The 23,073-nt window shown below is 52.3% G+C and overlaps 11 protein-coding genes across 11 annotated transcripts; 5 read left to right on the forward strand and 6 right to left on the reverse strand.

Moving 5' to 3' along the window:
- Positions 1-24: 24 nt before the first annotated feature.
- Positions 25-784, forward strand: ACHE_21432S (uncharacterized protein; the record flags this gene model as incomplete). Its single annotated transcript, XM_043275514.1, has 2 exons — positions 25-42; positions 107-784. The coding sequence occupies 2 exons, from the start codon at positions 25-27 to the stop codon at positions 782-784; spliced, it is 696 nt and encodes a 231-aa protein (XP_043134496.1).
- Positions 785-4,488: 3,704 nt separating this feature from the next.
- Positions 4,489-6,586, forward strand: ACHE_21433S (putative G1/S-specific cyclin Pcl5; the record flags this gene model as incomplete). Its single annotated transcript, XM_043275515.1, has 2 exons — positions 4,489-4,915; positions 4,974-6,586. 2 exons carry the CDS (start codon positions 4,489-4,491, stop codon positions 6,584-6,586), a joined length of 2,040 nt encoding a protein of 679 aa, XP_043134497.1.
- Positions 6,587-7,533: 947 nt separating this feature from the next.
- Positions 7,534-8,418, forward strand: ACHE_21434S (uncharacterized protein; the record flags this gene model as incomplete). Its single annotated transcript, XM_043275516.1, has 1 exon — positions 7,534-8,418. One exon carries the CDS (start codon positions 7,534-7,536, stop codon positions 8,416-8,418), a length of 885 nt encoding a protein of 294 aa, XP_043134498.1.
- A 723-nt stretch (positions 8,419-9,141) lies between these two features.
- ACHE_21435S (uncharacterized protein) lies at positions 9,142-10,377 on the forward strand (the record flags this gene model as incomplete). The annotated part of the gene is made up of 1 exon (XM_043275517.1): positions 9,142-10,377. One exon carries the CDS (start codon positions 9,142-9,144, stop codon positions 10,375-10,377), a length of 1,236 nt encoding a protein of 411 aa, XP_043134499.1.
- Positions 10,378-10,417: 40 nt separating this feature from the next.
- Positions 10,418-11,540, reverse strand: IPI1 (IPI1/TEX10 family protein; the record flags this gene model as incomplete). Its single annotated transcript, XM_043275518.1, has 3 exons — positions 10,418-11,325; positions 11,374-11,446; positions 11,493-11,540. The coding sequence occupies 3 exons, from the start codon at positions 11,538-11,540 to the stop codon at positions 10,418-10,420; spliced, it is 1,029 nt and encodes a 342-aa protein (XP_043134500.1).
- A 341-nt stretch (positions 11,541-11,881) lies between these two features.
- Positions 11,882-12,916, forward strand: ACHE_21437S (hemolysin-III family protein; the record flags this gene model as incomplete). The annotated part of the gene is made up of 2 exons (XM_043275519.1): positions 11,882-12,424; positions 12,470-12,916. The coding sequence occupies 2 exons, from the start codon at positions 11,882-11,884 to the stop codon at positions 12,914-12,916; spliced, it is 990 nt and encodes a 329-aa protein (XP_043134501.1).
- Positions 12,917-12,932: 16 nt separating this feature from the next.
- On the reverse strand, positions 12,933-13,203 carry ACHE_21438A (uncharacterized protein; the record flags this gene model as incomplete). Its single annotated transcript, XM_043275520.1, has 2 exons — positions 12,933-12,943; positions 13,008-13,203. 2 exons carry the CDS (start codon positions 13,201-13,203, stop codon positions 12,933-12,935), a joined length of 207 nt encoding a protein of 68 aa, XP_043134502.1.
- Positions 13,204-14,226: 1,023 nt separating this feature from the next.
- Positions 14,227-16,929, reverse strand: ACHE_21439A (uncharacterized protein; the record flags this gene model as incomplete). Its single annotated transcript, XM_043275523.1, has 2 exons — positions 14,227-16,468; positions 16,526-16,929. 2 exons carry the CDS (start codon positions 16,927-16,929, stop codon positions 14,227-14,229), a joined length of 2,646 nt encoding a protein of 881 aa, XP_043134503.1.
- Positions 16,930-18,978: 2,049 nt separating this feature from the next.
- Positions 18,979-19,443, reverse strand: ACHE_21440A (uncharacterized protein; the record flags this gene model as incomplete). The annotated part of the gene is made up of 1 exon (XM_043275524.1): positions 18,979-19,443. One exon carries the CDS (start codon positions 19,441-19,443, stop codon positions 18,979-18,981), a length of 465 nt encoding a protein of 154 aa, XP_043134504.1.
- Positions 19,444-19,515: 72 nt separating this feature from the next.
- Positions 19,516-19,815, reverse strand: ACHE_21441A (uncharacterized protein; the record flags this gene model as incomplete). The annotated part of the gene is made up of 1 exon (XM_043275525.1): positions 19,516-19,815. The coding sequence occupies one exon, from the start codon at positions 19,813-19,815 to the stop codon at positions 19,516-19,518; it is 300 nt and encodes a 99-aa protein (XP_043134505.1).
- Positions 19,816-21,172: 1,357 nt separating this feature from the next.
- Positions 21,173-22,414, reverse strand: ACHE_21442A (putative C6 finger domain protein; the record flags this gene model as incomplete). Its single annotated transcript, XM_043275526.1, has 3 exons — positions 21,173-21,807; positions 21,868-22,242; positions 22,288-22,414. The coding sequence occupies 3 exons, from the start codon at positions 22,412-22,414 to the stop codon at positions 21,173-21,175; spliced, it is 1,137 nt and encodes a 378-aa protein (XP_043134506.1).
- Between the last annotated feature and the right edge of the window lie 659 nt (positions 22,415-23,073).

Raw genomic sequence — 23,073 nt, forward strand, 5'->3', positions numbered from 1 at the left:
GGAGTTTCCCTCCTCCCCGCCAGAATGGCACAACAAACAGTGGTAGGTAACAGCTCTCGTCTACGAATGTCTTCCCAAAAAGCAGGTGCTAATAGAGTCTGAATAGATCCCTCAACATGTAACCGCCCTCCTCTCCCATCTCACCTCGCGCCCCGGCGTCCAATCGACTTTCATCCTCTCCCGCAAAGACGGTTCGATAATCCAGAGTACCGGGTTACTAGCGGCGGATTTGGAAAGGAGGAATAGTCAGAATACGGCGTTACCCCCACAGGTGATATCACCTTTGAATGAGACCGCGCCTACGTCTACTGCTACTCCGACGTCGCCCTCCGCCGAGCAGCAGCGATCGGAAGAACAAGAACAACCAGAGGGACAGAGTCAGAAGCAGGCGCAACCAGAGGGACGCGGAGAAGAGCAAGGACAACAAGAGCAGCAGGCACACGAGCAAAAACAACCATACAAACCAACCCACGCCGAAGCACTGGCAGCGCATATCTTTGCTTTTGTATCTAGCGCATCAGACCTGAGCATGTCGCTTTCTCACCCGCCGGAGGATCATGACTCGAAACCGAGCCGTAACGGATTGAATCACGAAGCCTTGACCAACGGGATCGCCTCGCCTCGCGAAGAAGGCGACGAAGGACAGGAAAAGGAGGAAGACGATGAGGTGAAGCTGCTCCGGCTGCGGACGAAAAAGCATGAGATCGTGGTCGTGCCAGATAGGAAGTATCTGTTGTGTGTGGTGCATGATGCGGCGCATATGGCTGGGGGGAGAGCTACATGATTTCTACGGGGCGGTTTCTTTATGGAATGGATGGAATGGATGGTGGATATACCCGGTGATCGCATTTCTTATTGTAAATACTTGGCAATGCTACATATCTAATGTTATTTCTGGTGTCTCGTGCGTTACCCCTCATGTATATCCGCACGGATGTACTCTGTATGTCGCTGCTACTTTTTAAGTTGTATATCCCTCAACCAGACACATACCCTGGTATAGTCAAGAAAATATACATTTATCAGCAGTGGCTTTGCTGAAGCATGTTCAGAGTGGCCAACACGACTCATCAACTACACGCTTGTCATGATTCAATGAAGTACGAGGTGACTGCTGATTCCTTGTCATTCCGAGGCAAGTACGCTCTGGCCATGCTGACGATATGTTGAGATCTGTGTGGGCCATCGAGGCAATAATCCACAACCTCTACGGCCTAATGAATTAGCGATGGATTAGCCTACCCTTAGTCAGGCCACAAAGCCAATACTGCCGCGAGAGATCACACGACGCCTAGAGTTGACGGTCAAACAGTGACCCAGCAAACTCATCTGCGAGGGAACCTCGAACACGGGAGTGATGGGTTGATCATGCATCGAAGCATGCTGGAAGACAAGAAATGAGCTGGTCATCTTCGATGGACTACAGCGTCGCGCTCTAACCGCATCAAATCGATTGTCAGATCCTACGATACTCACCTGCTCGAGCGGTCTACGAACCTGAGTTGTATCAGACAGATTTGAACAAAGTGTATGGCCCACTTGCCTCGGATGACCATGATCAAGCGACAGACACGTTGGACCTAAGCGCACGCTTAAGCTGGCAGCGACCAATGACGAAGTAACGCATAGCATTCGAATGTCAGGGCAACGTGGTGGAGATGCTGCCTACGAGGAACGGCTGCAGGGTATTCCAAATGGGCATGACCGCATTCGGTGGGCGTCACCGCTAGGAACGGTGGCCGGGAGTCAGGTTGTCGCATTGGGGATTGCGTATCGGGTGGTTGGGTTGTGACGAGATGATAGCAGACCACTCGTTAGGGTAGATATCGACAGGTATTCCCGCCCGATGAACATGAGTCTGATAGTCGGAGGAGGACTCCGAGAGAGAGTACTTTTGACAAAGCCATGGATGATACAGTAGTACGCCAGCTGCACCGGGCTGGAACGGATTAGCTCGCATTGCTTTGCATCTCACTCTTTAGGTACAGTAGTAGGTCCAGTAGGTACTCCATAAGAGGTATCGTTCTCAGAGCATGACGCCATTTACTCTTTATTCTTCCCAGTCCCTTGCTTATTCTTTTCTGTTTCCCTTCGAGAGCTTCCACCATCAATTTTCTTCTTTTCTCGCTGTACCGTTCTCTCTCAGTTGCATCACAATGTCTCCATCTTCTCAGGAGATTCCTCTAGACAGAGATCAGGAACTTGACAGAATGATCCCAAACCTCAAACATATCCCTTGCAAACAACACGCCAGGGGATATTGTGCTAAGGCCACGGGTTCAATCATGATGGCAAGTGTGACGGCTCAACTCAGCGCCTTTATTGACAAACACCATCAACATGGCAAACGATGCCATACAAGCAATTAAGACAAACAGCTGCGTAGCGATGCCGCACGACCGCTATAAATCCCTTCGTGTAAATAGGTCTTCCTCCTTCTTTCCTTTTCTTCTCCAGATTCGATATTATCGTCGATGGCTACACTAGCTTAGATAGGAATGTCATTTCATTAGTATCTACTAGTCCGAGCCGGTGACAGCAAGAGCGGCTCAAAGATCATCACTGACGTGGGTCAAAAGATTTCCAATGATCGTAAGTATTGACTCGACTAGGCTCGCCTATTACCACTTTCATATCACTCTAATATTTTGCGGAGCCAATCTCGGAATGCCGCGGATGCGCCATGGCAGGGCTTCCATACTAAGATTAGTGCGTTGAGTGGCTGCGCTGGTGGAGGGCACTATTCCTGACGGGGAAGGAGAGTGCCACGGCGCTGCATTGGGCAGTCCATGATTGGTTCGGGGGTGGTCGAGTAGGTAGCAGCACTTGTAGTGTCTGAAGACAGAGTAGAGAGAGAGAGAGAGAGAGAGAGTGTGTGTGTGTGTGTATTAGGGAGAAGAGTGCTTGTACTGTTATGTACTTGTACAATATAGAGATAGAGAGTGAATACCCGTAGAGAAGACTGTGACAGATATGCAGGTCAGGCCAAGGTGGATACGAGTGAGTCAAAGGTGGCTGGCAGGAATTTGTCAATCGATATTCAGGAAGTATCATTTACCACTGCATCGAGAGTACTTGTACAAAGTAGGACAGTAGGAATAATAATCATCATCGTAATAATGGTGTAGAGTAATAATGTAGTAATTATACAAACTCCGTACTTGTAGACTTCGGAATCCCTCCACGCTTCCGTCTGCAGACTCCTCCCGATCGGTCTTTTCCCTCGTCTCTTCCTATCCTCTTCCTCTACTTCTTCTCTTTTCTTTTCTCTTTTCTAGCAAAGACACGGGGTTTCCTGTCTTTCTTTCTGTTCATTTATTCAGTCTACTCTACTGTTTATCTGTTTTATCTTTATCTGGTTTCTGGTCTATCGGGTTAGTTAATATCGTGTCTTATTCGCCTCCCGCCACTCCCCGACCTTGCCACAGGAACAGTGAGTCTTTGCAATTTTCTTCTATTGCCATCTAATCCCTTGATTTTGGTCAACATCTCTTGTCTGTTCCACGGCTTTCGTGACGACTCCGGAGTAGTGGACATTACTGGATCGCCTCCCCTGTTAGTCACCTGTACTGCCCTCTCTATCTCCAGGCAGCGGTTCGCTCGGGTCCCGCTGGTGGGAGTCATACCTTTCCTATCCTTATATCTTACTCTGTTCTGTACTCATCTTCTTCTCTTTTCAACTCATTCTCCATTATTTCTCATGGCTGACTCCTTGTCCACCGCAGCCTAGTTCTCTCTTCTGCCTTCCACCCTCCGCCCCCATCCGAGCGTCCCCCCCTGGTCTAGCATAGCATTGCAGTTCTCTCTGCCTGCCTGCTTCGCCAGTCCGGCCCCTATATAACTACTTCGATCCTTCGCCTTCTCGAAAGTCCCAAAATGTACATTGTTGATTCCTACCCTATCGTTCCGATCGTCCGTTCTGCAGAATCCTTGGCCTCAGATCTCCGCAAGACCTCCGTCGACAACAAGCTCGTCTAAACATCTCTCTGCTACTTCATATCTGCTTGGTCTTGACTTGTCCGTGATCTACTCGGGTTTCTCTACGGTCATCGGAACTGTGGACGGTGAATAATTTTCCTCTTGTGATTCACCGACCACTGTATCGTGCTTACTTGCGTTGCGTTGCTTTGCTACTTTACTCTTACTACTTGTGCTTCTATTACCTTCTGCTACCTCTTGACCGCTCTAATCTAATCCAACACGTCTCTCTTCGTCACCGACACCTTGGCGAAGTTGCTCTTCTAAAGGCTGGCCGTCGCCTACCAATCATAACAAGACGGCATCGGTCTCTTCGGCTTTTCGTTTACGGTTTTTGCCCATCGGTTTATTGACTATACACGGTTTAATCCTTATCGTCCTGCCTCTTTCTTGCTATATCCAGGAGTTTTGATACCGTCGGGCGCAAGGCGTTCTCGCTGGGTGATCATTCTTTGATTGAATCGAGAATACTTCTTTTACGTTACACGACAGAAAATCTCTTAACTGGATATGACAAGGATGGACGTCTTGGGTTTGAGTTCTTCAAACCCGGCTTATTCTTACAAAGCTTCTTATGCGCCTCCCTACGCCTCTTCTGTCTCTTCCTCCGCTTCTTCTTCTTCTTCTTCTTCCTCCTCCGTCTTCTCCCTAGATGTTCACTCGACCCAGAGTTCCATCTCGTCGACCTCTACAAACCCTGTTGATGTGGCCTGGGAAAATGAGGGCGAACAGTCTCTGCCTGCAAGAAGCTCGCTGCCGAGTCTGCGTGGACCGGTCCCTCCCAAACCTGATGCTGCCGTGCCTCCGGAGTTGCGCAAACATCCCCGGCGTACCAGCACATATGTGGCCCAGTCCAACGGCGCTCCCTGCGCGCGGCCCCCACCCTGTCTGATGCGACAGTCGGAGCGCAAAGTGAACTTTGTCGACAACCTCGTCGGTGAGTGACGATTATCGGTAACCTTTCCCTGAACTAGTCAACTAAATCTTGCCACCAGACACCGCATCGCAAATTGTCGAGATCATCTGGCCGTTGTCCGCAGTATCGCTTCGTAGTGACTCGTCGACCGGTTGCAAGGGCGTTTTGCCTCTTCGCACCTTTATTCAAGAGACTCTGCGTCGGTCTCGGACTAGCTACAGCACGCTGCAAGTGGCTCTTTACTATCTGATCAAGATCAAGCCGCATGTGCCCAGCCAGACAGAGCAGTCGCGTGACAAGCCTGTCTGCCGGGCCATGCAGTGCGGTCGTCGCATGTTCCTTGCGGCTTTGATTCTCGCTTCCAAATACCTGCAGGATCGCAATTATTCGGCCCGTGCTTGGAGCAAGATTTCGGGTCTTAACACGTTGGAGATCAATCAGAATGAGCTGATGTTCCTCGAAGCGGTTGGTTGGAGACTTCATATCTCCGAAGCAACCTTCCAGCGCTGGACGGACGTCGTTCTGAAGTACACCCCCGGAGCCGGTGCTGCTCTTGGGGACGGTCACTGTTGGCGAACTGTTATTCCCCGGCTCACTCCCGAGTTGGACATGACTGAATTTGAGCCGATCACCCCGCCATCCAGCGGGGAGTCGTCTGTCGCCAGTTCTCCGTCCCCGCGCAGCGTACCCGCCGCTTACGAGCCAGCCGCTGTCACCAGTCTGCCGTCTATTCACGAGCAGGTCCCGTCCTTGCGACGAAACCCTCCCATGCCGTTGGAGCCGATGCCGCGGATGGAGTATCCTCCTTCCATCCACCGGCCTCAGATGCTTCCGACGCCGCAGATGACGCCTCAGTCGAGCCTGGCATCCACTCCTGCTGCGAGTGTTACCTCGTGTGGTTCCCGCCGACCATCCATCGGTGCTGCCGTCTCGCAGGCCCAGAACATGGGTATGGCGCGGTCAACCATTGACCAGCGCCCCCCTTTGGCCTTCTGCAAGGCGAACTCATTTGATGGATGTCCGGCGGTAGTCCGTCGATCATCCCTGGCCCGCTCGACCTCGTCTGCGTCGTCTCCGGAGTCGATGGTGTCGGACGCTTCTACGCTATCGTCTGCCCGCTCGTCCCGGTCTTCATCGGTCTCTTCCATCACATCTGGTCCAGCTGCTCCGTCTTCTCAGCAGACGCGCTTAGCGGTTAAGGCAACTCTTAACCACTCCATGCGGGAGAGTCGCAAGCAGATGGTGACTGTCGCGTCTCCTATTGACGAATCTGGTGGGATCTACAGCTCTCCTGAAGGGTATGCTACGTCTGTCGGCCAAATCCCGGACTTTTCTCATTTCTCTCTGGGTACCCCTGTTGATCAAGAGGCCGCCCGGAGTCTATGTGAGCTGTCTGGCGCTGTTCCTCGACCGCAACCGTCCACGGCTGGCCGGAAGCGTGGCCGCACGGGATCGGAAGACCAGCTTCTGCAGAACCAGGTCCGACACCTGATCAACCTGGACAACGGTGACGGTAGCTGGCCGGAGGGTACTTCAGCCCGGTCGTTTGTGATTCCCAAGTCGAACCAGCAGCTGAGTTCGGTCAATATGAGTGCACTCTCTGGCCCCGCAGGCATGAAGCGTGCGTGTTGCGGCAGTGAAGCACAGAAGATTGCTCTGAATCCTAGTGTACGCACGTACTACTTGGACTAACAGGGAGCCTTTACTAAATTTTTTCTTTCCTTTCAGTTGGTGGATTCTATGTAGGAAGGAAAAAGTTTCGCTTGTTTACAGTCTTACACTCCTTTGCTCCTCGTCGACCGAGTGAGTTGCCTGGCATATCTATGTCTTGGGCGTCGACCAAAAGTCGCTTGGGGGGAACAAATTCCCCCCCCTTGTGCTGTGATTTCTTTTTTGTTGCATGTGTATATACCCTATTGTTGAAAATGGAAGTGGATCTGGCGTTGTGACCCGGGTCCCTTCGTGTATCATGTACGCCAGGGTGGTTTTCTGTCGTCCTGCGCATTTGCGGTCTGTCTTGTGATTTTCTTTGTGTTTGTTGCTTTCGGATTTGTTGCGAAACGGAGTGAGGCTGGAACGGATGGCTTGGTGTTTTTAAATCTTTGTTCAATAAGTGATTTCTGATTTTGATTCCTATCTACTGTCTGACTCGGCTGCTCAGCAACTGATATGCCTTAGGAACCCTCCTTTCTGAAAGTACGTACGACCGATTCACCCGGGCGATGGACGGACTTTAGCCGTAGCCAATAACTGTAGTGTAGCTCTGGCCTCTCGCCCAAGGGTCAGTGTCCTGTTTGTGGGCAGTCGGTGAGTCACAGCGCACCGGCTGACATGAAAATCTCAACTGGTCAGACGGTACTCTGTATTGCCACGATATTCCCCCGGTGAGTCAGTTATGCTGTGTCTCTGCCTGAGGTGTCAATTCCTCGGGATATCCCGGAATCCGGTGGAGCGGACGGGGGTTGTCAGAGTCACCGGAATAACCTTAACGCGGTACACATGACATGACCCTCGGCTTAGCTCTTTCCGGCCTAGTGTCATCTGATAAGATCTCCCGCGTTCTCCTCACTGTACTTATGTAGCCATATCAGTCCTCAGTAGAATTCAATCAAGTCTTCCTCATCTGCATACTTTTGACAATGAAATCCATTCTGCTGCTCTGCTTCCAGCTCCTCGCTGTCTTTGCTACTCCCCTGGTCCTCCCTGATGATGCACTCATGGAACAGGCGTTTTTGAGTGACGCTCAGAGAGCGTCTGCTCTTCCTGCGACCAACTCCCACCAGGATGCCATCTACATCGACCACAGCTCCTCCTCTGGCAGACAAATCGAGCCAATGACCCGTCCGTCCTGGTTTACCTCTGTTCTAATGGCCCGTCGTCTCCTGGCCCTCTCGACCAGCGGCGTCGCCTCAACCATCTTCCCCGACTCCCTGCCCCTAAACGGCCACACCCCGCCCTCCGTCGCAGGCCACTCGATCAGTCTCCGTGAATACTTTGCAGACTGCGACGAAGCTCTGCCAACCTCCTACAAGTATGCCAACAACGGAGACGGCAGCCCGACTCTCCTCGCTCTCAAGGTCGCAACAACCTTCCGCAACACCGCCGCCGGATCGAACATATCCCTCTCCCTCGACTGGTGGGACCACATCAACGACACCGAACCTATCTACCCCGGTTTCCCGCTGAGTCCCGCCGGACTCCCTCGTGTCACGCTATTCGGGTACGTCGAGCCATTCCCTGAGCCGATTCCTGAGGATGTTGAAACTGCGTTGGAGAAGTGTTACTTGCACGCGCATCCTGATGCGGAGGTGTGGTTGCCGCATAAACGGGGCTCGCCGCACTCGAGTTTCTGGGCGAGAATGGTGGTTACGGATGTTTACTGGATCGGGGGATTTGGGGATGTGCAGCAGATTGGGTGGATGGATGTGAAGGAGTGGGCGGGTGTGAGGAGGAAGGGAAGTGTAGAGGGTGTTGGGGATGGTAGGGGCTGGGAGGATGTGAGATTGCCGGGGGAGAAGCAGTAATTTGCACATGAACGGTACTTATGAGACATGAATGCATTATCTTATCGCTGTGAATTGGCTTCTCGTGGCTCTCAGTGGTCGTTTTTTTTTTTATCTACAAGTGGCTTATCTTCAGCTGAATCGGGGATTTATAGTGTTAACTAGGTCGATGCTACGCTGTTCGCAACCCCCCTTGCATCATGACTGTCTTCCTCCTCTTCCTCATGAATTCAACTGATCCCGTATATATACATTCACAATGAAAATAAAACGGCCCCGATTGCAAGTAACCCGCCCCGAATCCACCTTCGCAGCAGGAAATGCACGATGGACCAACCTCGATCTAGACCCAGTCCCCAAGCACCAACGCAACTGGGGTAGCATAAGCTTCATCGGTGCGCCTCCATAACTTCCCATGATACCCTCAAATACTAATATTAAAGCAAAGCATACTGGATCTCCGACGCTTTCAACGTCAGCACCTGGCAATTCGCCAGCAGCATCCTCGCCGTAGGCCTCAACTACAAAGACGCTCTGGTCATCGTCGCCGTCGCTTTCTTCATCATATCCATCGTCATCGCTGCCAACGGCGCCGTCGGCGCAATTTACCACGTGCCCTTTCCCGTGATCGCGCGCGCGAGCTGGGGGTTTTACGGCTCGTATATTGCCATCGTTTCGAGACTTGTGCTGGCGGTGGTTTGGTTTGCGATTCATAATGTGAATGGTGGGAACGCGGTGAAGGTGATGATTGGGGCGATTTGGCCTAGTTTTCTGCGTGTTGACAATGGGATTCCTGCCGGGCAGGGGATTACCACGCAAGGGATGGTGGGGTATACGATATACTGGATCGTGCAGTTGCCGTTGCTCTGTGTGAGGCCGGAAAAGGTACGGTGGTTGTTTGTCGTGAAGTCGGTTGTTGTGCCTGTTGCGTGGATTGCGATACTCATCTGGGCATTTGTGGCGGAGGGGGGTGGGAGTATGTTCCAGGAAAGTCCGTCGTCGACTACCATGTCGGGCTCGACGTATAGTTGGTTATTTCTGGCGAATATGACCTCGATTCTCGGGAACTATGCCACGACCAGTGTCAATCAGTCGGATTTCTCGCGGTACTCGCGGGTTTCTGCAAGATGGCAGTTGCTGTATGTGCCTATGTTGCCGATTGTGTTTACGTTCATCTCGTTTATCGGCATTGCTGCGTCGTCTGCTGGACAGGCGCGCTATTATGGTGGCACCGGTGATGTACCCTGGGACCCGACAGTCCTCATAAGCAACTGGTCCAGCCGCGCCTGTCGCTTCTTTGCAGCCGCATCTTTCGTCCTCGCCTCGTTGGGCGTGAATATCTCTGCGAACTCCATCTCCGCAGCAAATGACCTCGCCGCCCTCGCGCCACGATTCTTTAACATCCGTCGCGGACAGTTGCTCTGCGCGGTGCTGAGCTGGTGTCTCGTGCCGTGGAAGATCCTCGAGTCTGCGGAGAGTTTCCTGAATTTCATGTCTGCGTATGCTATCTTTCTCGCGCCGGTGGCCGCCATCATGTTATGTGATTATTGGGTCGTTAAGCAGAGCAAGTATGATACACTCGCGCTATATCAGCCATTTAACCAGACGTATCGGTATTCCTTTGCGCGTGTGATATATGGGAAGGAGGTGAGCGTTTGGGGGGTTAATTGGAGAGCCATTGCTGCGTTTTTGGCGGGTGTTGTGCCGAGTTTGCCGGGGTTAATTCATTCTGTGAATGGTTCTGTTGAGGTTGGGGTGGGGATTCATCCGTATCAGTTTGGGTGGTTTCTCGGATTTGTCGGGGCGAGTGGTGTGTATGTGGGATTGTCGTGGTGGTTTCCGGCGAGGGAGACGGTTGTACAGCGGGCTGTTCTTGCGGATGAAATTTATGAGGGTAGGGCTTTGACGGGGTTGGGCATTGAGGAGGTTGAGACTGAGGCTGAGGCTGGAAGGGACGAGTATAAAGAGGTTAAAGTATAGCAGGCTGGGTATTAGTATCATTCGTATGTACATGTACAAATCAAACGGCCGCAACAGCCTCTTTTAACACTTTGCTCGCACCCGACGACGCGCGACCAATCTCACCACCCTCTTTCCGTGCATTCTCCAGTCCCCGCTGCACAGCAGGCATAAACCGATGCGCAAATACGCGGTACCGGTCCTCCCGCGTCTCGTACATCTCCCCTTCTTCGTCGCGTGGCTGCCCGAACAGATTCAAATATGCATATGGCACCGATGCCCCGGGGATCATATGCTGCTCCGTCTGACACAGCGGAAAGCCCCATGCCTCCGCGACTTCATTCTCTGCCGAATTAGATCGCACATCAATCCCCTCGTCTACCTCGCCCAACCCCGCATCCAGGAACTCCCCCAACGCCCACAGCACCTTGATCATCGCCTTGCCCTGGCTCCCCGCCTTCCCAAACGACGCCCGATTTGCAGACCACCGCGCCGACTCCTCCGTATGCCACCCAAGCACGGAAAGGAAGCAGTTCAGCGTCTTGATCCACCCGCCCGCGCACGATACTACCTCCCCGCCCGCGACCTCCACAAGCCACGCTAGCACCTCGACAGCTGACACGCGGATGTCCACGGCGAGATGGGTCATCCCCGCGCGGATGTACGGTAGCATCTGCGAGACGTGGTCCTCGACATCTCGCGCGGGCAGCGCGCGGAGGAGCTTGAGCAGCTGCGTACGCACGCCGTTGCTTGCGTCCAGGATCAGGGGGAGGAGGTTGGGGAGAATCACACTTACTGGTTGCGGGAGAGGGGAGTCTACGGGGCGGGATGTGATGGCGGTGGTTAGGTGCGAGAGGGATTCTCGGCGCTGGGTGTCGGATTTGGAGGTTAGGAGGGAGAGATGGTGGGTGAATTGGGTGTTGCTGGAGGGGGCGGAGAGGCGCAGGGATTGTTGGTTTAGGGTAATTGCTTCAGTCTATCAGAAACTGCCCGTTAAGCCTAGGTGCTGTGGCTTACATTTTGATTGGAAACTGGTGTCCGTGAAGTTGTCGGGCTTGGGCTTTGCCTTGCCGACTTTGAGTTTAGGTTTCTGCGCATGTTAGTATCTGTTTAGTTTTTGTGGTGGGGAAACGTACTTGGAAGTCCTTTTGCTTCTCCTTTCTCTTTTTACTGCTGGATCCCATTTTGGTGGTTGTTGTCGTTGTTCGTTGTAGCTGTGTCTACTTTGTAGCGAGGAATTTTATATTCACGTGATTCACGTGATGCGCTTTCCTGATCGGGATGTCAACTAGACCCTCATGTCGTTTAGTGTAATCCAGACATACAATGAACGACATTATTCTTGCAGAACCATATGTACTGTTAGCATTGTTATTATTGTTACTTGGTGTTGGATGCAATTGGGTTAAGCTCAATAGCCCAATAATATTGCATTTCCGGACCACGATCCGAATCGATCAACAGACCTATTAACGGCTCTCTACGGCATTGCAATCGTGCAATTGCAGCAACCAGCGTACACAAAATGTTCGACGCCTTTCTGCGCTTCCGAGTCCCAGCCGGTCCTCCCAAGGAGCAGGGCCAACCAAAGCCTAACCAACAACCACAGAAGACCACCCTGCTCAACATAACGCAAATCCCACCCTGGTACGACCCAAACCCGTACATCCTATCCGGCTACCGCCCCCTCAGCAACTCCTGGCCACGCTCGCTCCACAGCTGGACATACCTCCACAACGAAACAACGAATATTTTCTCGCACCTGATCCCCGCCGTGATACTCCTCCTCGTCCATGGATGGTTGTACGAATATCTCCGCGCCAGACACGGTGCCAATCTCAAGCAGTTCGATTACATCGTTGTGTCCGCGCAGGTGCTATCGGGGGTTATCTGTCTGTTTGTCTCGGCGGTGTATCACACGGGGCTTAATCATTCGGAACGTGTGGTGGGGGCGTGGTTAGGGTGTGATTATGCGGGGATTCTGGGGTGTATGGTGGGGTGTTTTGCGAGTGGGTTGCATTTTGGGTTTTATTGTAGACCCGGGTTGAAGTGGTTTTATTGGGGGGTGGTATGTTCTTTTAACCTGTATGTGAGTGTGTAACTGACTGGGTAGATCGTGGTGTTGTCCTCGATGAACGCCATGTTTCTATTGAACCCGCGCTTCAATGGCCCGGAATGGCGTCGCGCTCGGCTGGCTGGTTTCATTGGGACCGGGTTATCTGCTTTTGCGCCGATTGCACATGCATGGGCTCTCTGGGGTCCGGTGTGTCTCTGGAATGTCGGGGTACCGCACTACCTTCTCGAAGGATTGTTGTTGCTCATCGGTTGCTGGTTCTGGGAAGTACGTCCTTCCGCCCTCCTCCCTACTTATCTGGGATGGTATATTGACCGAACGAAGAGAAGATTCCCTGAATCCAAATATCCCGGCAAATTCGACATCTGGGGCCACTCTCACACAACATGGCACGTCTTCGTTACTCTCGCCATTCTCGCGCATATCGCCGGTCTACTCAGTGCCATAGATTATACCTATTCCCAAGGATGTCTTATTCATACCTAGTACAGAACAGTACTGTCTAGCTAGACCCTATACTCGTCAGCATTGCTTAGCTTGCACCCACAAGCAACCCTAAAAAAGGGGGGAAAGCTACCTCGCGACCCACCCCCCAACGCCTTCGCAACCATCTCCTGCGCAGACTGCAACAAGCCCTTATCCTCCTGCTTCTGCGCCTGCACGTCGCTCCAGCCCTCGCCGACATCCACACCGGAGCCTTCGCCGTGTGCACGGCTGGTTGTGAGCGTATCTGAGATCCGGCGGGTGGTTGGCGTGGTATCGCCTGTTTTCATCAGCTATCTATGTTTTGGTTTGGAATCTAAATGCTGGAAAGGTGAGTGTACCAGGCTGCAAAGGCGCGGTAACACGCTCCGCAACGCTGCTGGCGGATTGGCGCGCTTTGGAGGCCATGCTCTCGGGTTGCATGGTGGGTGTTATGGGGTCGGAGGCTTCTATTTTTTTTGTTAGAAATCAGTGATAGTAGTATGGTAGAAGTGTTGTACCCTCCGGAGATTGATTGTCGCCCTGTACATATTAATATCAGTTGTGGCTCTATTAAGGATGGATGACTTGCCGTCATTCCAGACATTGTCGTCGTGTCCGTTAATTGTACAGTAGTAGATATAGTAGTGATGTAGTCCAGATACAGATATTGTCAGGTTTGTTACTCGAGATGTCGAGGTGAACAGAAAAGTAGACCTACGGAACCCTACTCCGGTTAGGTCATTCCCCCGTCAACCAGCATAACTACGCAGAAGAAGGTAGAAATAAACTCAATTAATTGACTATTGATGAGACACAGAAAGCACATAGAAGAGAACCCGAATAAATCAAATAACATGCGCACTTCTGCCCGGCCGTCGCCTTAACACAACACATAAAAGGACAAATACAAATCAAAGAACGAAGCGAAAACAAAAAGGCTAGACCGGACAGACGCGATTGTATCAATCAAAGCACAAAAGGACAGAAAACACAGGACCACACAAGCTCAAACACAAAACACCTAACCAGTTCTAACAAGCCTGACCGGAAATACCATTAAATCACCCAGAGACAGACATATCGTATGGATTAGGTGGCGGCCGACTGATCGATATCTCATAAACCATAATAATAGGAAACTGTGACCAGACTTTTCAATCCGTACGTAGCCGTAGCGCAATAGCACCCAACACCGTGCTCAAATTGTTGACAAACTCCGTCCCCAGAATCGGCATAGGTCGTGTCTATATCGTGACTGGCATGAAGGAATGAAAGAAAACGGGGGGGGGCAAAAAGAAAAACGAAAAGTAAAAGAGATGCAGCATCTCTGCTTACAGACTCATGGTCAACCACTCCCATTCTTGACTCGCGCCCTGTCCACCAGCAATGCTGTGGTTGGCCGGGTTGGCTGCTGCCGGTGGCATAGCAGGGGCCAACGGCACCACCTTGGACCGATTCGCGGCGGCGGACTTGTTGCTATCTTCCGTGGCTTCCGCGTCAGTGGCCTTTTCCAGCCGTCGTTGACGCTTCGGTGCTACTTGCACGGTGCCGCGTGCTTGTCCAATGCCTGATCCCGAGGTCGAGGTCGAGGCCGATGCTGCCTTTGGTGGTGCAGCCGCAATGGGCACAACGCCGGATTTGGTCATCGTGTTGGCACTCCGACTTGGAGCTGCAGCGTTATTGCTGCTGCCCTGGATGGCCGGGGGAGACTCCGAAGTAGTCGTGGCTGTCTGCGGACGACTCGCGGTGGCGGCGGCTGCTGCTGCTGCCATAGACACCTGCTGCACCGAATTCTTGCGCGAAGACTTCTTCGAGCGCGAGGCGCCCACCGCCAGAGTGTTGGCGCTGCTGCGGTTGCGCTTCTTGATAACATCCGTCTTGAGAGACAAGGGTCGGACCACACCGTGCAGCTTCAGGAACAAACCACAGGCATTGCAGAGAGGCTGGCCCTCTGGATTACGCCGCCACAAAGGAGTCGTCTGAGTAAAGCAGTTGGTACACGTCGTAGGGCCAGTGCTGCCCTGCTCGCCATTCTTCGGGCTTGCCGGTCGCGATGGGGCAGCGCTGTTGAGACCCGACTCGGGCGGCGTGTTGGGAGAGGGCTGCTGCGTGTTGTTGTTCTGCATAGTCTGGCGCAACAGCTGAGTCGCGTTGGGGGTCGATGCCGTACGGGCAATCTTCTGACGTCGGGGATCCTGCTCACGGTTCCGCACCTCACTGACCGACGCCGCAGATCCATGTGTGCGGTTCAGACTGCCGGCGTGGTTGTTCCAGTCGTTCGAGTCCATCATGTCGGGCGATCCAATCGTGACATGCCTGCGGTGCTGACCAAACCCGGGCAGCGAGTGGAAGGAGTCTGGGATCTGTGCCTCCCAGTTCATAGCCGAGTCGCCGTCGTCATCTTCATCCTGCTCGTCCATCGAGTCAGCCGGCATGGCCAACCCGCCGTGCTCGGAGAAAGTGTGTGCATCGTCCTCATTGTCCGATTCCCCGCCAAAGGAGAACATCCCTGAATGGGCGTTGTTGGTGTTGGAAGGATAGTCCGTTGTCCCCAGCACGTGCGAAGGGTTGATATGTTGCTGGGCCCGGAGCCCTGAAGACAATCCACCAACCTGACCCATGCTATGCTGCTGCTGCTGCCGGGAATCGCGGTTCCCATTGTTATACATGTACCGGGGATGCAGCGAGGCGGACAGGTTCGACGATCGTTGGGCGAGGTAGTTGGGGACACGACGCTGCGTGCGGGAATCGGCGGTGGGCAAGTCGAAATACATCGACTGCTCGTTTTCATACAAGGCCTGCGGAGTGGACACGGTCGACTGATACCCGGACGGGGGTGGAGAGAAGAGTTCGGTCGAGTTGAGCGAGGAGGCCATGGGGGTGTGAGCGTAGAGGTTGGCAAAGGGGTTACCCGAGTCGTTGGGAGAGAAGGTGAAATGAGACTGATATGGACCGGCAGAGTTCAAGATCGGATCGTCCAAGCCAAAAGTATCCAGACCAAATGGAAGAGACGTATGGGGGTTGTGATTGTTGCTGTGGTTGCTGTGGTTGTTGTTCTGACGGTTACCATTGTTGGGGTGGTGAAGGCCAAATGCCGACGACGACGCATCCAAGGAATAATCGGGGACGCCGGACGAGAGATCGGGATCGTGGGCCAGCATGCTATTCGAAATGGGCGGCACCAATGGAGAGGACTCGGCCGGTCGCTTGCGAGTGGGAACCTGGAAACTGGCCAAGAATTGACGGTCATCGATGCTGGTTTTCCGCACCCGACGCTGGACGTAGCCAAACTCATTGTTCCTGCGCTGCTCCTGGGGCGGGTGGGGAAACGAGGCGGGGACGGGCTCCTCGGGGTCAGGATGGCTGCGGTGCTTGATAGGGATGGCACTAGATTTGTCACCGGCAGGTGATAACGAGGGTTCGGCAGGGGACTCGAAGGGAACAATGAAGTCATCGATATTCATGGGATCGGACGTGTCCTCGGTAGGAGCGGTGGTGGTAGTCGTGGCTGATGTGCTAGGAGCGGTGGAGGTTCGGTTGGAATGGCGCAGTTGGGCGATGCCACTGCCAGTACTACTTGGTAATTAGAACGTTGTACAAGGTAGACCAGGGAAGAAAACAGAAACATACGATTGGAGGCGTTCCCGCTCCTTGCGTTTGAGACTCATGGCCATCATCCGCCAGGTCAAATTCTCCATGCGCTCTTGGTTGGGCAGTTGGGCTTTTGTTCTCGAATACAACCTCCAAATCTGAGTGGCTAGTGGGTCCTTCTTCTGCATCTCGTCGGGGCACTCCGGTTCAGGGCGAGTGGTGCCACGCCCCCATTCGGGAAAGAGGGAGTCTTTGAGTAAATCGCCATGGTGGGAAGAGTCTCGGGGACTGAAGGGAGGAAGGCCATAAGGGAAATCATCGTGGAAGTTGGTGGAGGAAGTCGAGAAACGGTCAGCGTCGGAGGTATCTAGCCCCAAGGCCAAGCCGGCGGATTGATTCGGTCGCAACTCCCCATGTCCTCCGCCATGGTCCATGCCAGACATGGCTTTTTTTAATATAAGCTGATTGGAAGAAGAGACCGAGAGGACAGATTAGAGGAAGAAGATAGAAGATAAGAAGGGACAAAAAAAAAAAAAGACGAGATAAGACCAGGTAGACAAGAAATGAGAGGGGAAGTGAGGAGAGAGAGAGAGGAGACAACAGAAAACGAGAGTGTTGGGCGGTTGATAAGCAGCTGCAGGCAAGAGGAGACGGCGATATTCCCGTACCCGCCGTAAACGAAGCTGTTCAAGGCAGATGCACTATAATAATAAAAATAAATTAAGAAACAAGGCCACTGTTCAACGCTTGGACTTGGTGTGTGCAGAGTATCTGTACGTGCTCTGTCTCGTATGGATCGTCGACCGGGGAGGAGGAGGAGAGGAGCGAGTCACAACGCCGGGAAGAAAAGAAACAATTCTGACTGGACAAGAGCCAAGAGGTCAGATTGAGCATCGAAGGCAAAAGGAAGAAAAGAACAAAAGAACATGCAGGATTGGAAGTCGGGGGGCTTACTCTGTGAGTCTCTGTACCGGAGCGAGGAAGGATGGAAGATCGGGTCTGAGCGTGGATTCAGTGTCTGTGATTGTCTGGGGGCCTAGACCCTCCAGACGCACATTGCCCGATAGTGAAGCAATTATCTTGTTGTCGAAGGGGTAGTAGTGGTCGTGGTGGTTGTTGTGCTGGTAGTGGTAGCGGTAGTAGAGTAGAGAGGTAGTGGAGTGATGGAGATGGCTGTAATCCGCGAACGGTGACAGGCGGAATGCGGTAAGCGGAGAACAAGAGGCAGAAAAAGAAAAGAGAGAGGAAAGAAAATAATAATGTTGACTCGGGGTCAAGAGAAAGAAATAAAGACCAGAAAGTCAGGGTAGTGAATTTTACACTCCCGCCGTAAGAGAAGAAATACTACTACTGTATGCACTACACACCGATTAGCAATGGGATTATTCCTGTTAGAAACGGCACTAATAATGATATTAACAAGCTTGACTACGGGCCTGTACTTTACTTGTACATACATCCGGTGGACCTGGGGTTGTGGCCTGCATTGGTTAGTCTTTTTTCTTTTCTTTTCTTCGTCGTTTCTTTTTTTTTTTCTTGTCCGGCCATGCAATTGGCGAGTTTATTCAGCTCTCAACTTGGAGTATGACCAATTCTCTGGGCACACTGACTTTTCCCATGTAAACTCTGTCTACTGCATACTACAGAGTACGCATCCCGGCCGATACAAAAGTACATCCATAAACCAGACTAGCTACGGAGCAGACATACGGAGCAGTCTCCGGCCCAGTCCTTCCCGATAGATCGGGCCGACCTCGACGCCCCTCGACGCCCCGAGTCGATGTATAGCGGAATAAACCGTTTTGAGTTCTGTCAGTAGTAGTATAATTAAGACTACCAGCAGTATGTGACTACTCCTAAGTCCTATTCTACCCGACGGCCCAAGCATCCGGACCATAGCCAGATGCGGGGTCTGACTCGATGCCTCTGAATGGTGGACCGCGAAAACGAGATAAGAAGGAGATAAGCTGATAAGCGAGTCATCACTAATAGTGCCTGTCATGCATTGCATTTGCATGTGTTTGTGTTTTGGTACGAATAGTTTGCTAGTTTGCATATTTTTATGTGAAACCGTACTCTGTACTGTCGAGCCAGTTCTATTGGGAAATTGTTCGTGTGAGCCCCAGCAATGACAGCAATGGCAATGGCATTGGGCACTGCACGGAGTACAAAGGGCTCCGTACTCCGTTGTATCCATACCCATACCCATACGTAGTCCATACAGGGCTACTCGTAGTTCTGAAACATCACATGACAATCACTACGCGCTTGGCACATCTACATCCCGATAACCCTGAGTCCGGGGTACATCTACCTCTACGCACCATTGGCTAATCGTTATCGACCTCGTGGTTCGTGTCAGATATAAGTTCCGATTGTCTACCTGCATGATCTATATACAGTTCATCGTGCATCCTATTCCATAAAAGCGAAGTCCATCATTATCCATCGTTCGTTCAGTCGATCAACAACTGCGTTTTGTCATTGGCCGTTTAGAAAAGCGAAGCGCTGCTGACCGGAGTCGACGAGCTAGCCGGAGTGGAACTGGCAGGGGTCGAGCTAGGCGTCGGGGTAACAGACACAGTCGGGATGCTGGAAAAGCCAGAGCTGCTGGCAGCAGAAGATGAAGGGGTGGCGCTCGAGTCCGGAGTGCAAGCGTCGTCATCCTCGCCATCAGAAGGAGGTCCACGGCCGGGAACCTCACCGGGAGAGGGGGGACCGCGGCCGGGGATCTCGCACGGACGTGGGGGTCCGCGTCCAGGGACATCGCCGGCATGGCCAAGCTGGCGCTTGTCGAAAACGCTAGTGGGACGCTGAGGGTTGCCCGAGGAGAAGACGGGAGTAGGCAGGTCAGAGGAAGCAGGAGGTCCTCTGCCAGGGTTGCCGGGCTGGCCGAGCTGAGGGAGGGCAGCAGCGCAGCCCAGGAAAGCAGTGAGAGCAAAGGTAGTGAGCTTCATATTGGAGGTATATGGAAGAAGATTTGAGAGAGAGTTGATTGAAGCAGAAAAACTCCAGCAGAGATCCAGCCTTTATAACAGGCATACAGTGGGGGGCAGCCGGTATGACGGCATGGAGATCAACCAGGACCACCACGTAACATGCCCAGCGCTGACAACCCGGTTCCTGAGCCGACGGATACCGCCAAAGGAAACGATAAACCCTCTCAGCATTATCCTGCCGCTGTCGCTGAAACCAAACTCGTCGAAGCTTCCTGCGATGGGTAAGTCGAGACCGCCTTCATCAGGGATCATCCAGAGAGCTTTCTTGACTTCCGAGCCGTGTGGCAGTCCAGTCTCTCTTCGCCAATGAACTGGCAATGTGGATACCATAGCGGGTATTGCGCCTTTAATTGGGGACTGTGTTGACTGTATCCTGCAGGGGCCATTGTGGGGTGTGGTGGCTGAGGTCTGCTCTCATTCATCCAGCCGGAAATATGCTTTTGCCATTATGTGTAGACACGGGAGGTTAATGGTGATCCATTACCTGGGAAGTAAGATCCACGATGCAATTTCCAGTCCCTGCTCGAGATTTGCAACAATACCCTTTTATCTCAAGGAACTCAGACATCCAGACCGCTCACTTTACCATGGAGATTTGTCGAGAACATGACCCTGATGTAGAGTATATGTGTCGTTAAGACGTTGAAACGCACGGCCGGGGTCGGGCACCGGGAAATAACACCGGAAATTGGTACCTGAGGCACATAATCCCACATACCGTACAGACAACCTCTTCAAGTCGCATAGTTAATTGCAAGATTAATGAAGATGCTACGGAGTACCTAGCAGTGGCATTAGTCCATTAGCACTCCAAGCAGTGGCGAATTCATCCGGTCCAAAACTTTTGCCACTGCGGATCACACTTGGCGAGTTGAGTTGTGGGATGTCGTCGTCAGTGAACGTGGAAATGCTGGGACGAATTGTTTCAGCAGCGAATTGCTTTTGCTGTACTTTATGTGCAAAGTACGAGTTTCAGAGGAATGTATACGTAGCGAATGCTATGAATATTAGGGGTATCATGAAAGTCGCACCTTGTTCAGATGCCTTGTAGAGCATGGCCTGAGTACAAATGGGGTTAGTGGGGATTCAATCCGTACAGGGTACGGTGTATAAAGAAGGCGCCACAAAGCTTATTGTACTCAATTCCAGAAAAAACCAGAATTCCGGTAAAGAACGGTGACAATACCCCATTCGAACAATCCGATGACGTGCTTACTTAGTCCGGGGTGATCTCCCAGATCTCAGATCCTCGTTATCAACCAGATACTCTGTAGACTGTCACATGAACTTGTCTCAGTATCAGTACTCTATGTTGAACGACCGACTATATACAGATCTAGACTTTTGGTGCAAACAGACAAATTGACAAGAATAGTACTATATTGGAGCGCTGTTCGAACCACTCACGCTCTCAACATCACGTAGCTCGTAATCGAGTTGAACCCGGAAGTAATAAAGGCCAAAAAAAAAGAAAGAAAGAAAGAAAGCAAGTCTAGCCCAGTATGCATGCAAATGGACCCGTCCATGCAGGAAAGAAAGAAATTAAAGACAAACCCACCCAGACGCCCACGATAACCAGCCATGGACGATGCAAGAAACAAAGGAAAGGCTAATGATGCAGTGCAGGGTATTAAAGCCATAGGAAAGTGCTGATGCAGTGGTAATCAATGCAAGTCAATCGAATCTATTACCCCTGAGGCGAGTGTCCTGGATGACCCTGTGCCATTGGGGGCGGACTCCCGAATGGTGTCCCCTGCTGTGGTGCCTCCGGGGTGAATACTGGGTAGGATACGACGTTCATCCCGGCCATTCCACTCGCGTCTGGCCATACGGGGTATCCCATGGCGCCGGGGACCTGCGTGCCGGGATATGACATGGACATGGTCATGGTCTGCATTGGATCTGCCGCGGGGGAGGCACTGTGTTTTGCATCGGGGTCCATCGGTGGCGCATACTGATTCGGCGTTGAAGCCGGGGGTGGTGGATATGATGCAGCCATATCGGGGAACGTCATGGACCGTGCCGGTTGTGGAGGGACTTGCCAGACCGTACCGTCTGGCATGGTGATTGTTTGAGCGGGGGTGTTTGCGACATCAAGCGCTTGAGCGGGTTGCTGCGAGGGGACAGTCGGTGTTGCTTGTAACGAAGCGTTGGAGGGAATCGAGCTCATGTCGCCGCTCCAGACACTGGTGGGGCTGAGGTCGATCATGGTAGATTGTGGTTTTGCGGCATTGAGAGTCGCTAGCATTTGGGGATCATTAGGGATCGTGGTGAATTCATCCCAGGGGACGGGTGATTCGAGAGGAGCGGATGCGAATTCGCCTGTATTGGAATCTACTTCTTAGTGTTGTTCGATCTATGCAGATGAGCGACAAGGCCTACCTGGCGCAAACTGCGGCATGTTCCCGGAAAAAGGCGCATTTGGTGGTATTCCATGGACATTTGGAGTGGCATTCAACGGCATCGGCTGGTAAAAGAATGCTTCTGGTGGTGGTGGTGGTGGTTGTTGTTGTTGTTGCTGCTGTTGTTGCTGATCGAGGGGACCGCTGAGGATCGGAGGCGAAGAAGAAGCAGTAGAGGGATCGGTGGAAGCAGAAGAGTCGAGTCGCGAATTCGGACGAGTTTTTTTTTCTACCGGTGGCTGCTGGTCGACAGGGTAGAACTGGCACTCTTTGCGCAAACGGATACAATTTTCGCAGCGACCTTGGGCATCATCGGCAGCGACTAGACAGCGGATCTTGCGACGGCGACAGTGGACTGTTTGATTAGCAGGACACAGAGCGACTTGAGTGAGGGACGTACCGCATGCGACAGAGGTGCGATGATAGCCCAACTTGTTGCGCTTCTTGTCGGTAGGAGTGGAAGAGGCGGGTATGGTCGAGTCCATGGGGCCGGGATGAGAGGGCATGGTTTGGACCACGGCGGGCATCGCAATTAGAGAATGGCCATACACTGGGAAAAGTATGAATTTGGAGGATGTTGGGATGTGAGATGTTGTGACAAGTCGATGCGGCACGAGGGGTTTCAGCGAGGTTAGAGCGTTGAATGTTAGAGATAGAGGAGTAGTAATGGCAGTAGCAGTAGCAGTAGCAGTAGTATCAAAGATAGACAGCAAAGGAGTGTAAAAGTTGGATGATGTTCGAACGAGAGAACAAAAGAGAGGAAATCGAAATGATGAAGAAATAAAGGCAATTCTAGAAAGTAGACTAATAGCCAATTCGGTTAACGCTTGACATGCGCAAGAGTCATATGAAAGGCTCGATAGGGTTGCGTTTCAGGGTTTTTCAGGGGAGTCTGCCTGTTCTATTATTATGATTTATTCGAGTGCAGTATTGCGATAGCCTGACAGGAACTTTTCCATTAAACTACGAGTACAGAGTACCGGAAATCAATCCTCACATCTTGCCTCATTGGGAGGGCTCTCACCGTGGGGCTGGCAGACCAATGATGCGTGGCCCAGTTCCCCGAGTTGCCTCTCTGGGGCGATGATAGATGCGAGAAAGCAGATCTTGATTAAGGAGCCAGTGTAAACAAGAGAGTAGTACGTACACCATTTCTTCTTCGAGAAAAGAGTCGAAGGTCTGAAAC

The sequence above is a fragment of the Aspergillus chevalieri genome, chromosome 2 (assembly GCF_016861735.1).
Source record: "Aspergillus chevalieri M1 DNA, chromosome 2, nearly complete sequence".
Taxonomy (NCBI): domain Eukaryota; kingdom Fungi; phylum Ascomycota; class Eurotiomycetes; order Eurotiales; family Aspergillaceae; genus Aspergillus; species Aspergillus chevalieri.